Below are 14,840 nucleotides of genomic sequence, written 5' to 3'. Positions count from 1 at the left end.
CCGCCCACCTCAGCTTCCCAAAGTGCTAGGATTACAGGTATGAACCACCAAGCTGGGCCAAGGAAGAATTGTGCATTTTATTATAAGTAAATTATGCCTCAATAATAATAATAAAATGCTATAACCAAATTATAATAAAGAGCTGGGGAGGGGAAAACATAAGACTAAAAGAGTTAAGACAAAACAAAGAAGGAAATAAGGCCCCAGAAGAAACTTCCCAACCTTTCTGAAAACCAAAACGTTTTCGGTATTTGCGGAAAGGGTAATTGACACTTTGCCAGACTCTCGGTTAGACTCTTTCATATATTTCAACTTTATCTCCAAACTCAACAATGTCTGGCTAAACTCATACAGTAATGTGGCAAGATGAGCCCAGGGAGAAAGTAGGATAGCTGTGTGACAGGGAAGCTGGAGAGCCCAGATGAATAGCAGATTTCATTGTGTATGGAGTGCCTACTATGAGATAAAAGATGTAGGAGGGGCCAGGTGCAGTGGCTCACTCCTGTAATCTCAGTACTTTGGGAGGCAGAGGCAGGCGGATCACCTAAGTTCAAGACCAGCCTGACCAACATGGTGAAACCTCGTCTCTACTAAAAATACAAAATTAGCTAGGTATGGTGGCGCATGCCTGTAATCCCAGGATGGATTACAAGAGCGAAACTCCATCTCAAAAATGAATGAATGAATGAATGAATGAATGAGGGCTGGGTATAGTGGAGAAGGCAGACGGGAAGAAAAGGACGTGAGAGAAAGGCAAGGAATGCAGGAAATGTGTGAAAGTTCTTCAGAGGCATGAAAACTCAGAAACCTGGATTCATTTCTGACTCAATCTTCTCTTCCACAGATTAAGGAATACATTTTCCAAAAATCAAACTTAAGAGGTAAAAACTCTGCCACAAAAATATTTAAAATGTATTGTGCATCAAACTATACACTATATTAGAAGGAAGTCATATACCTACTGTGTAGTGCTGAATTTTGTTTCAGTAAGCATGCATAATTTCATCTTTTTAACCAATTAAATTTTGGTTTTTTTGAGACCAAGTCTGTCTCTGTCACCCAGGCTGGAGTGCAGTGGCGTGATCTCGGCTCACTGCAACCTCCACCTCCTGGGTTCAGGCAATTCTCCTGCCTCAGCCTCCCAAGTAGCTGAGACTACAGGTGTGCACTACCACACCCGGACACTTTTTTTATTTTTGGTAGAGATGGGGTTTCACCATGTTGGGCAGGCTGGTCTTGAACTCCTGACCTCAGGTGATCTGCCACCTCGGCCTCCTAAAGTGCTGGGATTACAGGCCTTAGCCACTGCACCTGGTCAACCAATTAAATTTGTTAAATCCAGTATAAGAGATCAGTGTTGATAAAAACCGAAACCCGGTTTTGGTGGCACAGGAAAGGCTCCTCATGCCTGTAATCTGTGCATGACACATCAGTAGGGATGAAGGGTGCTATCCATTCCCTCACCCAAAGGCCTGGGATTGCCCTTTCACCTCCTCAATCCATAGACAAAGCAGCCATAGACAATAACCAAAGTTCACAGCAGCCAGCCAGTTGGGGCCATAGTTTGCTGACCTCTAAAGCAGTGGTACCTGCTTCTGGCTGCATATAAGAATCACCCCAGGGGCCCATAAAGCCACTAATGCTCCGGCTCCACCCTCCATATTCTGAATTAAAAAATAAAACAAACAAACAAAAAAAACTTGCTGATTCTGATGTGCATTCTGGGTTGAAAACAGCTATTCTAGAAGTACTGTACATTGTAGCCTCTCAGGAAACTGCTAGAATTTTGCATGTGGGGAGTGCTAGGGGAAGCAGATGAATGCTGAGAAATGATGATCCAGGACTGAATTGAGGTCTAGATAAAGATTAGAACTGTTTTCAGTCCACCTGACACATTAAGTGCTTCCAATACTTTGATTAAATGTTCTTTATTTGATGCTTTTGTGTACACAACACTATAAGGAGTTGCCCAACTCACCAAGTCAGCCCCTTCACACCCTTAGTTAAGGTGGCCATTAAGGGGCCAGGGGGTGGCAATCAGTAAGCCGCCTCCTGCCTAACCCTCTTTCTCCAACCATTCTCTATAGGCCCCAGCGTAGTTGCGAGCCCTGTGGAGATAAAGAAGGGTGAGAGACGGACAGGAATGACAGGTAGTCCCCATCACCTCCCAGCTAGCAGCCATACCTCCCCGTACCCAGTGTATCCAAGACTCCGGGCCAGTTGCATGGCCTGGAGGCCCCGCTTGCCCATCTGACAGAAGAAAATGAGATGCTCATCTTCCAGCTTTGGCTTCTCAGCAGAGTACAAAGCCTGGAAGGCAGCTGGCTCCATCTGCAGAGCACTCTCCAACTCGGACACTGGAGGAGTGGAGAGGGTAGAAGGGAAAGCCGGCAGTTTGGCACTCAGGTTCGGAAGCTGGGCCTGGAAAGGCTGGGTCCTGGGGGCCCCCAAACAACATATGATAGCCATCCCCTACCCCCACCCCAATTTCAAGAATCAGAAACTAACGACTTTTGAATGCGAGCCACTCCCCAAGCCGTGAGGAGGCGGGGCGGGATGCTCCCTCAGGCGTCCAGACTTGGGGAAGTCAAGAGAAGCTGGTCTGCCCCTCTCCTCTCCACCTGCTGTCTTCTCAAACTGGATGGGCCAGTTCCGATGCCAGGATCCGCCTCCTATCAGTCCTTCCTAGGAAGCTGAGGGCTGGCTCCCGGGAATGCAGGACCCCCATAATCAGTGCCTTCCCCATTCCATCCTAAATGAGGTCCCACTGGCAAAGACCCTCCTGAACGGCTCTATTCCACCACCTGGGCGTCCCCTCTCCACCCTATACCCGGGATGTTGAGCGCCCCTGGGATGGTCCCAGCTGCCGCCTCCTCCCGAGAGCGCACGTCGAAGAGTCGGGCCCGGCCGGAGGCTAGGAGTGAACGGAGTTCAGGGAGCGAGACCGTGGGCGCTGAGGAAGGGGCGCGACAGCCTTCAGGAGAAGGGGCCTAGGAGTCATGGCCGCCACGGTATCCCCTCACCTGGCAGCGCCCCTCCCTGGTAGGGTATGCACCAAGACCCCTCAACCACGCCCCTTCGCTCCCCCACCCCACTCCCTGCCACACCTCAACTCAGGGGGCCAAGAGGACCGCGGTCCCAGGCATCCCCCGCAGGTACCTCCAGCCATGGTGCGCGCAGCAACTGCGAGTCTCCGGAGTGCGGCCCCGGCCCGCCCTCTCGTAGCCTGCAGCATCTCCCACTCGCTCCCGGAGCTGAGACCGGATCCGGAAGCGAAGGCACCGCCTCCCGCACCGCCCCCCGCACCGCCCCCGCAGCACCTGTTCACGGCGCCTCTAGCACCAGTCTACTGCAGAAGCCCTTAACATTCTCTAGCGTGGGCCAAAAACGACAGATCGGTCTGGCCCAGGTACCAGGTCTCCGGGTAATAAGTGCAGGAGCAGCACCCCACCCTGAACTTAGCACAGCCCTTACTGGTCAAAGAGCAATGCCCCTCCCTTCCAGCCTGTGGCCCCACAAAAGGAAGAAAAACAGACAACTGTGGCTTTGAACAATTTTATCCTTAAAAAAAAAAAAAAAAAAAAAAAAAAGGAAAGAAAAAAAAAAAAAGACCCCCATAAGGGGGAAGGCCCCAAGTGGACCCCTGCCTGTTGTTCTCTCTGGCTTCAGAGACGTCTGCATAGGCCTCAGCTTCTCGCTGGCCAATCTCCTCTTCATGGGCACCAGCCACTGCTAAACACCCTTCCCCCACTTCTTGTGTAAGCTTGCTCCCCTGAGCCACAGGGTGCACCTCTAAACCTCAGCTCCAGGGAAAGGAAGAACCAATGGAAGTGCCAGAGTCCTGGGGCAAGCCAGAGCATCACCTGTCAGCAGACCTCTGCCGGGCACTCTAAGCAAGTACAGGACAAGCCCCCCAGTTTAGTGTGTCCAGTATCCAGCATGGAGGCAGCACATGCATTGTGCGAGAGGAGCACAAGGGCCCAGGGGTTGCATGGTGGGGGTGGGCAAGGCTGTCAGTGCACCTCCACATTGTGTGTTTCACACCACTGCAGGCTGCCATATCACAGGGCCTCAGTTCAAGGACACACCTTCTGAACTTCCCCCTGTCCCATGCCAGAAGTGGGCAGTGAAGGAAAGGGGCACAGGATTAGGCTGTTGCTCCTGGGCTATCTGCAGTTCTTGGGCCCAAAGCCCCTGAATCCCCATAGTTAGTTGCTGTCATTCTTGATGACGACCTCTAATCCGTGGTGCCGCAACTGAGCTCGAAGCAGCAGATTCTTGTTTTTAAGATCTTCCACCTGACAAGGGAAGGAGGCAGTAAAGGAATGGGTAGTAAAGTTGGCACTACCAAGCCCCTGAATGTATTCAGACATCCACTGGTAAGGGGAAAAGATGAAGCCCTCTCCATGGAGAACAAAGTAGAGGGTGTCAAACTGGGTCAGTGGCTAGCAGAGCTGAGAAGGGCTGCACTGGGGGTAGGAGTCTGACCTGTTGTCGAAGCACGTCATTGTCCAGCTGCAGTTGGTCAAGCCCCTGCAGTTCTTCAGACAAGCGGTGGTTACTCTGCCGAAGCTCCTGGATATAATCACAAGCTTTGGATAGAATCCCACCTTTACTCTGCAAGATAAGGTCAACAAAATCAGGACTAGGATTTCAGATACCCAGCTTGCTTTCCAAAAGTAGGTTCCTACTTTGGACCTCATTTTCCTCTAAGGAAGGTGGTATAATATCTCCCAGAGATACAGGAACCTCAGGGAGAGATAAGACTACTGTCATGTGTGCCCCTCTTTCTACCATTTCTGGAAACAATACCAGGTGACAGAATTCAGGCATCCTGCCCACTACCAGGGTCTTTCCATGACCTGGCCAGACTTGGTGCTCTCCATGGAGCAGTCTGGGATTATCTTGGAGAGCTGCACGATCCAGTTGTTGATCTTGTCTCGGCGGCGGCGCTCCACTGTGGGGCAAAGTGGAGGACAAGGTGACTCAGTGAAAACTCGCCACAAGTCCCGGGGTAAAATTACCTAACCCTCCACCCCTCAGACATCACTGCTGAGATCACACCAGACAGCTCCTAGCTCCACCTGGATCATACCTACCTTCATTATGCTGAGCCCTGCGTTTCTCATCCCGAGTCGTCCGGGGAGCTTCTGACTTCCTGACAACAGAGCCCAGGGTGGCCAGAGTAAGAAGACAAAAGTACATGATTGGAGTTTGGGGTTAAGGAATTATACAAGATTTAGCAGGTACTAGGACCACTTATGGGTAGCTGGGTGTGTTGTCTCACACCTGTAATCCCAGCATTTTGGGAGGCCGAGGCAGGCGGATTGAGGTCAGGAGTTCGAGACCAGCCTGGCCAACATGATGAAACCCTGTCTCTACTAAAGATACAAAAATTAGGCCAGGCGCGGTGGCTCAAGCCTGTAATCCCAGCACTTTGGGAGGCCGAGACGGGTGGATCACGAGGTCAGGAGATCGAGACCATTCTGGCTAACACGGTGAAACCCCGTCTCTACTAAAAAATACACACACAAAAAAAAACCTAGCCGGGTGAGTTGGCAGGCGCCTGTAATCCCAGCTACGTGGGAGGCTGAGGCAGGAGAATGGCGTAAATCCGGGAGGTGAAGCTTGCAGTGAGCTGAGATCCGGCCACTGCACTCCAGCCCGGGCGACAGAGCGAGACTCCGTCTCAAAAAAAAAAAAAAAAAAAAAACAGATACAAAAATTAGCCAGGGGTGGTGGTACACATCTGTAGTTCCAGCTACTTGGGAGGCTGAGGCATGAGAAACGCTTGAACCCTGGAGGCAGACGTTGTGTGAGCTGAGATCACGCCACTGCACTCCAGCCTGGGTGACAGAGCAAGACTCTGTCTCAGAAAAAAACAGAAAAAACAAAAAAAACACTTATGAAATTTGAGAAGAAACAAGTGTCACTCACGGGGAATAAGGGTGAGTCCTAGGGGCAATTGAGCGCTGGCTTCCTCCCTGCAGTACTTCTTGTGGTGACATCATCACAAAGAATTGACCTGCGAAGATGCAGGGTAGGTTCTGTCAGGACATGGGTAGGAACCTCACCAAGCCCTGAGGTGAAGACCCTGGGCCCCTCCTCTAAAAAGAACCTGTTAATAGAAGAGCAGCCCCGGACTCACTGCCTGCCCAGATCTTAATGATCACTAAGAGTCATGAGTGAAGGCTCACTGCCTACCAGTCATGTCTCACAGCCTATTCTAGCCCTTTCAGCCAGCATCCTCATGCAGTATCTCACCAGTGCCAGGAGGGGTCGCCTGCCCCAGCAGTGCCTCTGAGCCCTGGGTAGTAACAACAGCAGCTGTACTCCCCGATGTGGTACCCCCTGCCCCATCTCCCACTGCCGTGCTGGGGAAGTAAGTATAGTGCGTCTCAGCAGCTGTCCCCTCCGTGTCAACTGCATCATCACTGGTGAAAGCACCCTGGATCACCGCCTGAGAGAGAGAGAGAGAGAGAGAAACATCCAGGAAAGGAGAGCCTAGTGCTTTGGGACAAGGCAGCCCTAGACGCCTCACTGTTCCTAGCTTCACCCCCATCCTACTAATACCCTTCTTCATCTTACTTCTCAGAACTCTAGTCACCTCCCCAGCCCATACCCTGTACCTGGGTCATGGATTGAGTGGCAGGGTAGCCACTGATGGCACCAGTTCCCTCAGTTTGGCCATCCAGCTGCCCCTCAGACACCTGGATCACCCTGTACATCACCTAGAAGTGTAGAGGAAGGCAGAGCAAGGGAAAGAGAGAATAAAAGATTAAGTGTTGGGAATCCTAGGGCCCCTCATAAAGCTTCCCTAGGATAGGGCCCCAAAACAAAGTCCTTCAGAGACACGGATTGAGCCATTCTCCCTTCTCTCCCCACACAGAGGTTTCAGCATACACCTAACCTCACACCAGTCTCTACTCCAGTATCAGCACACCCCTCCCCTGAAACAGTCCATTCTTTCAACTCATCCTCCAAGCCAGGTCTCCCCAAGACATGTTCAATTACCTCCCTCAATCCCAATCCCAAATAACACCTGCAGCCACCTGGCCCCCTCCCTTACCTGGCCCCCATTCTCAGTTCGGAAGACGTACTTGACGTTGGGGTCAGGGAAGGTGGCAGCTGACTGGATGCTGGCAATAGCCACACTGGTTGGGTCTTCCCCAGTAGCCACTGCACCTGAATTAAAAGAACAAAAGAAAAGTCTGTGAGTTAACTGGCTTTCTATCCCCGTTCCACGTGCATGTCACTGAAGGAGGAGGATGCACAGGAGATGGTCTGGTGGGGGAGGAAGGGAGGCCATGATGGGTTCTTAGTCTTGGTTCCGTCTCTAGCACTCACCTTCCTGAATCTGCACTGTCCCCTCTTCCGTTTCAGCTGTTTTCTGCTGCCTGTTTGTGGTGAAAGGACAAAAGGAAGAGTATGGGAAGAAGTCAATGAGAAGCTCACCGGCCCAGTAACATATGGCTGCAAACTCATTGGCATTCCCAACAGAAGCTGAGTTAGGTTAGAATAACAACTAGTGTTTGCTGTTTACTATGTACATAAGCACTAAGCTAAGTACATCACATGTACTCTTATTTAATATTAAAAACAACACCATGAGATAGATAGCACTACTTCCATTTTATAGATGAAGAAACCAAATCACACAGTAAGTGACAGAGTAGAACCTGAATCCAGGTCTGCCTGACTCCAGAGGCAGTGCTCTTGGCCATTTTGCATTCTTCCAGGCCACCCATCTTTCATCCCAGACCCTACCCCTTCTTCACTCACCCCTTCATCTCTCTGTGAGGGGGCACATCCGAGGAACTGGTCCTTTTTTGGAAGTCTTTGTATCTCCTATTCACAGGCCTGAGTGCTAAGTCCTGGTAGAAATCATGAAGTTTGCAGTAAGTCTAGGAAACAGAACAGTATCTCCGGTTCTAGAACTTAGGTTCCATGAAAACACAGCCAGGAAAATAACCCAGTCATCTGCAGGGGACAATCAGCCTCCACCATACTGATGTTGAGGACTGGCCTAGAGTGATTGAAAAAGCAACTCTACAAATAGTGTTCCTCGTCCCTCCATTATCACTCCAACTCCTGATAGAGAGGGGATAATTATACTGGAAGACAGAAACAACGCTTTTTTTCGAGATAGAGTCTCGCTCTGTCACCCAGGCTGGAGTGTAGTGGCGCGATCTCAGCTCACTGCAACCTCTGTCTCCCGGGTTCAAGTGATTCTCCTGCCTCAGCCTCCCAAGTAGCTGGGATTAGGTGCACACCACCACGCCTGGCTAATATTTGTATTTTTAGTAGAGACGGGGTTTCTACTAAACCATGTTAGCCCAGCTGGTCTCAAACTCCTGACCTCGTGATCTATCCACCTCGGCCTCCCAAAGTGCTGGGATTACAGGTGTGAGTCACCGCACCTGGCTGAAACAACACATTTATCTTTTTTTTTTTTTTTTTTTTGAGACAGTCTTGCTCTGTTGCCCAGGCTGGAGTGCAGTGGCACAATCTCGGCTTACAACCTCCGTCTCCTGGGTTTAAGCGATTCTCCTGCCTCAGCCTCCTGAATAGCTGGGATTATACACGCCCACCACCACGTCCGGCTAATTTTTGTATTTTTCAGTAGAGATGGGGTTTCACCATGTTGGCCAGGTTGGTCTGGAACTCCTGACCTCAGGTGATCCGCCTGCCTCAGCCTCCCAAAGTGCTGGGATTACAGGCATGAGCCACCGCACCCAGCCAACAACACATTTCTAAATGAATCACTATTAAAGCTATTATGACCTGCCATGATGGCAGCCTCATGGGAATCAGGAAGGGCCATGTATTGGCCCCACCATCAAAAAATACCGTGTCATGGACACTGATACTTCTTCCAGTTGCTCAGCCACATATTGTCCACCAAGACATTTCTGTTCTCAAACCTAGGAAGAGGAAATCTCAAGCCCACTACCACTGGAAGAATGTCCCTGACCACAAAGACTAGACTTGGCCTTTGGGCCCCATTCTACTGACAGGATTCTTGTTTTGGGGTATTCCGATTTATATAATCTGTTAGAAACCCTAAAGCCCAAGTGGATCCTCTTCAAGCACCCTCTATTTTATTCCTCAAGCCTTCCTGTAAAACCACACAGTTGCTAAAATGTTGCTATGACAACTCCAAATCAACTGAGCCTCAGCAAGAACGGGTAAAAAAAAAAAAAAAAAAAAAAAAAAACAAAAAAAAAAAACAGGGTTCTGAAGAAAAGACAAAGCAGGTAGAATCCAGGTAGAAGCTCTGCATTAGGACCCTGACACCCAGCCAGAGGGCAGGAAAAACAAAGAGCTGGGCAGACATGCCTCCAGAAAGAAACAGCTACACAGTACAAAGCAATAAGATAATCCCAACACAAAAGGGGCAAGATTTTTAGAAATTCTCTACCCATAAGGTCCTCCAAACCTTTCCTATCCAAGGAAAATTTTCAGTGGATAAGCCTTGGAAAGACCGCGTCCGAGGAAAATGTTGAAAAAGGAACTGAAAGTGAAACCGTCCAGAGGAAGTAACGCTGCAAGGAGATCCCAGTTGATAAGGGGAAGTAACACTAGTGTTTTGGGACCACCTACATTTCCATCTTCAAACCTGAAGAGGAAATGCCCTGCGAAGCTTGCCGCGCTGACTGCAGGGGAAGGCAATGAAATAGAGGGCCCGGCACAGGAGGCATCTCTATTGGCCACAGCTGTCAGCCGGGGCAGTCTCTGAGGACACCCAGCAACGGGGTCAGGGTACTTATTCAAATCTTAGTTGGACATCCGGAAGCATTTCCTAGGCATTAGGGATCTGTGACACGGAAACTGGAATGGGACGTTGTGGTGGGCACGCTCAGGCCAGAAGGGCCCAGTAAGAGCCCTTGCTAAGTCTGGACACAAAGGGAAAAAAATCTACTCCGGAAAGAAGTCAGGCGCCTAGACCTTGCCTGAGAATGAGGCGTCTCCCTGCAGGCTCTCCAACCAGAAGGCGCTTAAGGAGCTGAGCGCCCGCCAGGCGCGAGCCCGGGAGCCTGCGCCGTGGCCCGCAGCCCCGCAGTCTAGCCCCGCGCCCCAGCTGCTCCGCGGAGGAGGCAGGAAAGGACATCGGGGACTAGGGGGCTCAGGCACCCGGTGCCGGCGGCTGCGGCCCGCAGCTGGACAGCGCAGGAGGGCTGGGACGCTCGCGCTCGGGGGCAGGGAGTTTGGCCCACAAAGCAGGGTAGAAGATAAAGAACCAGCACAACACCCCCCCCCCCCAAAACAAAGGCTTCCTCCCCAGCAGTGTTCTCTAACCAGAAAAAAGGAAACAAAATCAAACCTGCCTGCCTTGCCAGTCCACCCAGTTTCCAGACTTCTGCCTGGTCCTACACTCACCGGCCAAGGCCGTCTCAGCCGCCGATTTTCTCCAACTGTGTTCTCCCTCTCCCGACCTAGGTAGCTCCATAGACAGCTGCTCATGCGCACTTGCAGCCCGCAGCCATGTTGGTGAGGGGCGGAAGTGTCGCTCTCGGCCCGCCCACAAACTCAAACTCAGAGCCGCCCCACTTCCGCTCACTCCATCTTGATGAGAGCTGATGTTTGTGGGTTTTCTGTGAAGTCGGGAAGAAGCCGTGTCCTGGAGTATGTAACTGAAGCCCTGGCCACTTTAGACAAGAACGGGAAAGAGATGACTAACTTGTACTGACATCTTAGTGCTGGCAGGGCATTTTTTCATTCCAGGAAAAAAGAGAGAGAATCCAGCTGAGATGAAGGGAGGGACGTCTGACGGAGGCGCCATCTTTAACAAGGGCTATTTGGGAGGCCATCTTGGCTCAGGGCGTCTTTTTGAAAGATTACCTACCTGCTAGAGATTACGACCTATCAGGGCATGCATAGAACTGGGTATGTTCCTTGTTATTCGCGTCGGCAGTCACTAACCCGAAGACCCCAAAGCTTCTCGTTTTCTAAAGGCTCACACTTTCTGTGACAGGAATCTTGATTCCTGTTCTTCTCAATCAAGACCTACCCTGAATGGATTTGGAGTATTGTGGTATAATGGGAAGAATTCAAACTTGGGGACGAGGCAGATCCAGGTTTCAAACCCATCTCTGCCACTTCTTACCTCTGAGACCTTTGGCAAGCATTTTGACTTAATTGAGCCTTAGTTTCCTCATCTATAAACTGGAGATACTAGCACCAACCTTCCAGACTTATGTGGATTAAATAAAATCAAGGACACAGATTTTATGAGCACAGGATACTTAGTCCAGTTCCTGGCACATAATGAGCATTATGTAAATATAAGTTTCTCTTCCTTATTTCGTGACCACCATGAACCTAGCTCTAGTTTCTAGCCACTAGTCTCCATGACAACAACTGAGGAAGAGCACCCAAACAACAAGAAGAAAAAGAATGTTTTGCCAAATATATGAAGATATAATAGCTATCACCAAAGACTTTAATAAGAGTAATGAGACTCCACACTACGTGTAAAAATACAGCTTTTATTCTGAGACATTGACCTTCACTAGAGTGGGACCTATGGCCCCAACCTGGCTGGAGAAGCAGTCCCAGGGCCTGAGTGAGACCATTTCCCTTTCCTGAAATAGGAAGAAGTTATTCTAAAGGAAAAACGAGAGCCCAGAGACATCTGTACAGGATCTCTCTTGCACATGGTGACTGGAGACAGAGGGTGGGGAGCTGGAGAGGAGTCCAGTCCCTCCAACAAATACTGAGGGTTTCAAAGAGCTTCCTGAACGTTTCTCTTAATCTGGATCTAAAAAGGACAGGAGGTATCTAAGGGTCCAAGAGCAGAACAGGAATGGGCAACTCTAGAAGTGTTTGTGTATGGAAGGCCCTAACCTGGCCCTGTCCCCCGTCTCTACCTTTGGCTTTCATGAAGAGAGATTCATAGCTCAGAGGAAGGGAGGAACTTCTCCAGTCTTCACTTTAAGAAACTCTTTTAACTTTTCTGCCTACCTTATGTTCCCTTTGGCCAGTAACCCACTCCCTGGGAACAAGATCTTGTTGACTTTCTTAGGAATCTCCTAAGAGATAAGTGCTTTGTGTCTGAGACAAGGCAGTGCCTCCCACAGTCAGAGAAGCTGGAGGGCCAAAGCCTATAGAGTTGGGCACTACAGCTGCTTAGACTGCAGAAGAGACAGCTAGTCAGGAACCCTGGAGATTCAAGACAACTTACTGGTCCCCTTTGCCCAGGGCTGTGGTCCTAATCACAGTCCCTCACCTTTCTCAGGGTTAGCCTGTGTTTCAAATGCATACGATCGGCGCTGAGGGGACAACAGGGTGTCAGGAACCTGGGGTTCTCTGGGGGGCAGACTAAGACGACTCCGGGATCCAGACCCTTCTGCGCCTTCAAGTGGGATCTCCAGGCAGCTAAGGGGCCGAGGAGAATGGGCAGAGATCATGCTACAAGGGGAGTTTCTGGGGATGAGGCAGTAATCCCCACCCTCGGTACAGGTCTGGGTTCGCCGAACTCCCTGAGCCTCAGTCCTTTGGCGGTCCCGGGCTAGGGCCACAGCAGCATCAAAAGAAAGACTACCCCCATTCCTCCAAGAGGATCGAGAAGCTCGGGCCCCCCAAGCCCTTTCTCCAGGAGTCGCATCAAGCCGGCCAGGCCTCGGGCTTGGATTTGCAGGTGCCACATGAATCTTGCTACACATTGCACTGGGCTTCTTGGCAAACTGTGGCTTGGGGGGCACCACAGGCACAGAGCGGACCTGTTGGACCTGAACCAGAGTAGAAGCTAGACGCATGCCCACACCACCCAAGCCAAGGGAACAGGGACATAGACAGCCGTCTGAACTGGGCTGCCCCTCAGACTCCTTCTCCTCTGACTGGGGTGGCTGTGGGGCTGCCTCTTCCATCTCAGAAGAGTGAGGATTGCCCTCTTTGGCACAATCAACCTCCAGGGACTCTACACCTGAGCCTTCAGAGAGGGTACCCTCTTCTAAATAGTCCCCTCCAGCCCTCTGGTCTCCCTCAGCCTCTCCATCCCCACTCTCCCGTTCCTTGCTGACCTCCCCTGCTCCTCCTTCAGTTGCTGCTTCTGGGCTTCTGCTGTCTTCACCATCTCCTTGGTCTTTTCTTGCTTCATACTCCCCCTTCCCCCTCTGTCCTTTGTCCTCATCCTCTCTGACTCCCTCGGCCTCTTGTTTGTGTACAACTTCCCATTTCTCCTCAGCAACTTGATCTTCTTGGGCCCCTTGCTCTAGGTCCCTTTCAGCTTCTACCTGGGCTTCCTTTCTTTGTTCAGCCTCTTTTCTCTCAATTTCTTTTTCCTTCTCCTCATCTGTATACTGCTCTTCTGGTTCCTCCACACTTTTAGCCTCCATACTGTCAGCCTTCTTCTGACCTTTGGACTTCTCTTCCTTGGCCTCTGTCTCTTCCCTACTCCCTTCTCTCAATCTGACTTTTGTCTCTTGGCTTCCCCCAGCCTCCCCTGTATCCTCACTGGCCTTTCCAGCCTCCACCTTGGTTTCTGGATTTCCCTCTGCCTCTTCCCTGATGTCTAGCCTGCCACCAGGCTCAGCCTCCTTGTCCTCCCCAACTTCCCAGCATGCCTGTTCTTCCCCAGCCTCTCCCAGAGCCTGCCTTCCACATCCTGCTGCCTCTCCCTCCAGACTCCCTGCACCCTCCCAGATTGGAGATTTAGGTCCCAGAAGGGGACTTAGGTCATCATAGGCACTCAGGAAAACTTCCTCCCCATTTTCCTCCTCAACTTCAGGCCTGGGGCCAGCGGAGTCCAGGGAACAGCAGCTGGGGGCCAAGACAAACTGTGCCTCATCCAGAGACAGGTCATCCAGGGGCGGCTCCACAGAGAACTCCTCCACCTGTAGGCACAGCGTGGTGGCTCAGGACCAGAAGGCCCTGTCCACACTTGACTCCATGCCACCCCCAAACCCAGCACGGCTCTCCTTACCTGAGGCCCAACTCCCAGGAGCTCCTCCAGGTAGCCCATCCCAGGGTCGTCCTCCCCAGGGGAGAAGGCTGCTCCTGCTGATTCTGCCTGGGCCACCTCCCCATCCTCTGCCCCCACCCACTCAGGTTCTGAGCTGCTTGAGTCCTCTAGGAAGGAGAAGGAGTCCTGCACCTCCTGGGACAGGGAATCCTCCAGGGCAGGAGCCAAGTCGTCTGTGCCTGAGTCTGCCAGGGGACTTGAGGCTGGACTTGCTTCCAACTTTTCATCTGTTGGGGGAGAAGTAGCCCCAGGAATACAAAGGTCAAGCCCTGACCCAAATGTGAGTCCTCCTAGCATTGATATAGCAGGGGCCCAGCACTCCCAGCACTGCTACTCTGAATGACTGATCCTCTCAGACCAATGTCCTTAATTATTGGCTTGCTACCTTAATTGAGACCCTGCCAGGTGCCAAGCACTGTGCTATACATTTTACAATGTATTGTCTTATTTTTTCCTCAAAACTATTATGTGGGGTATTGTCCTCATTTTACATATGAGGAAACTGAGGCTCAGAAAAATTAAGCAATTTGTCTAAGGTCATGTAACCAATAAGCAGTACAGCCAAAATTTGAACCCAAGTCTGCTTAACTCTATAGCCCATGTTCTTACCCACTATCCTATCCTGCCTCAGGACTTCTCATGCGTGACACTTTGGGAACTGGAGGCAGAGCAAGGATTAGATCCTAGCTCTGCTACTTCTACCTAAATAAATAGCAAATTGATTAACCTAAGTCTCAGTTTCCACTGCTGTAACATAAGGATAACAATACCTGTACAGTATCCTATCTCACACAAGAAACATACGGATTATGAGAAAATGAAACAAGCTAATTCCTGCAATCATAGCACTTGGAACTGTTTTTTTGTTTTAAGACAG

General features: G+C 50.8%; 4 protein-coding genes across 10 annotated transcripts in view; all 4 read right to left on the bottom strand.

Annotated features, from left to right (window-relative positions):
* The window catches only part of F11R (F11 receptor), a 41,719-nt gene extending 38,479 nt beyond the window's left edge, over window positions 1-3,240 (bottom strand). The window contains exon 1 of the mRNA XM_011976386.1: window positions 3,160-3,240. The gene's annotated coding sequence lies outside the window, so the exon portion shown is untranslated. The remainder of the gene's footprint in view (window positions 1-3,159) is intronic.
* On the bottom strand, window positions 1,910-3,264 carry TSTD1 (thiosulfate sulfurtransferase (rhodanese)-like domain containing 1). Of its 2 annotated transcripts, XM_011976393.1 has the most exons (4): window positions 3,160-3,264; window positions 2,831-2,953; window positions 2,195-2,357; window positions 1,910-2,108 (listed from the first exon to the last, which is right to left on the bottom strand). In XM_011976393.1, exons 1-4 carry the CDS (start codon window positions 3,233-3,235, stop codon window positions 2,057-2,059), a joined length of 414 nt encoding a protein of 137 aa, XP_011831783.1. In that variant the 5' UTR covers window positions 3,236-3,264; the 3' UTR covers window positions 1,910-2,056. The 2 variants fall into 2 exon arrangements, with proteins under 2 accessions (XP_011831783.1, XP_011831791.1); XM_011976401.1 differs by lacking the exon at window positions 2,831-2,953 and having other exon boundaries at window positions 1,913-2,108; window positions 3,160-3,262.
* A 277-nt stretch (window positions 3,265-3,541) lies between these two features.
* USF1 (upstream transcription factor 1) lies at window positions 3,542-10,502 on the bottom strand. Of its 3 annotated transcripts, none has more exons than XM_011976421.1 (11): window positions 10,381-10,502; window positions 7,783-7,874; window positions 7,348-7,397; window positions 7,101-7,185; window positions 6,630-6,731; window positions 6,265-6,460; window positions 5,938-6,025; window positions 5,100-5,158; window positions 4,863-4,957; window positions 4,489-4,617; window positions 3,542-4,298 (listed from the first exon to the last, which is right to left on the bottom strand). In XM_011976421.1, the coding sequence occupies exons 5-11, from the start codon at window positions 6,726-6,728 to the stop codon at window positions 4,209-4,211; spliced, it is 756 nt and encodes a 251-aa protein (XP_011831811.1). In that variant the 5' UTR covers window positions 6,729-6,731; window positions 7,101-7,185; window positions 7,348-7,397; window positions 7,783-7,874; window positions 10,381-10,502; the 3' UTR covers window positions 3,542-4,208. The 3 variants fall into 3 exon arrangements, with proteins under 3 accessions (XP_011831811.1, XP_011831802.1, XP_011831806.1); XM_011976412.1 differs by having other exon boundaries at window positions 7,070-7,185; window positions 10,381-10,496; XM_011976416.1 differs by lacking the exon at window positions 10,381-10,502 and adding an exon at window positions 9,440-9,458 and having other exon boundaries at window positions 7,070-7,185.
* A 970-nt stretch (window positions 10,503-11,472) lies between these two features.
* ARHGAP30 (Rho GTPase activating protein 30) overlaps window positions 11,473-14,840 on the bottom strand; it is a 22,016-nt gene continuing 18,648 nt past the window's right edge. For 3 of the 4 annotated variants that reach the window (XM_011976431.1, XM_011976437.1, XM_011976443.1), the window contains 2 exons: window positions 13,925-14,190; window positions 11,473-13,835 (listed from right to left, as the gene is read on the bottom strand). In XM_011976431.1, coding sequence (XP_011831821.1) covers window positions 12,216-13,835; window positions 13,925-14,190 — 1,886 coding nt within the window. In that variant the 3' untranslated portion in view covers window positions 11,473-12,215. The remainder of the gene's footprint in view (window positions 13,836-13,924; window positions 14,191-14,840) is intronic. The other variant, XM_011976453.1, reaches the window with a different exon arrangement.

Source organism: Mandrillus leucophaeus, unplaced genomic scaffold (genome assembly GCF_000951045.1).
Source record: "Mandrillus leucophaeus isolate KB7577 unplaced genomic scaffold, Mleu.le_1.0 Scaffold1014, whole genome shotgun sequence".
NCBI lineage: Eukaryota > Metazoa > Chordata > Mammalia > Primates > Cercopithecidae > Mandrillus > Mandrillus leucophaeus.
Note: the sequence above shows the minus strand (reverse complement) of the source record. Positions and strands in the feature narration are given on the sequence as shown.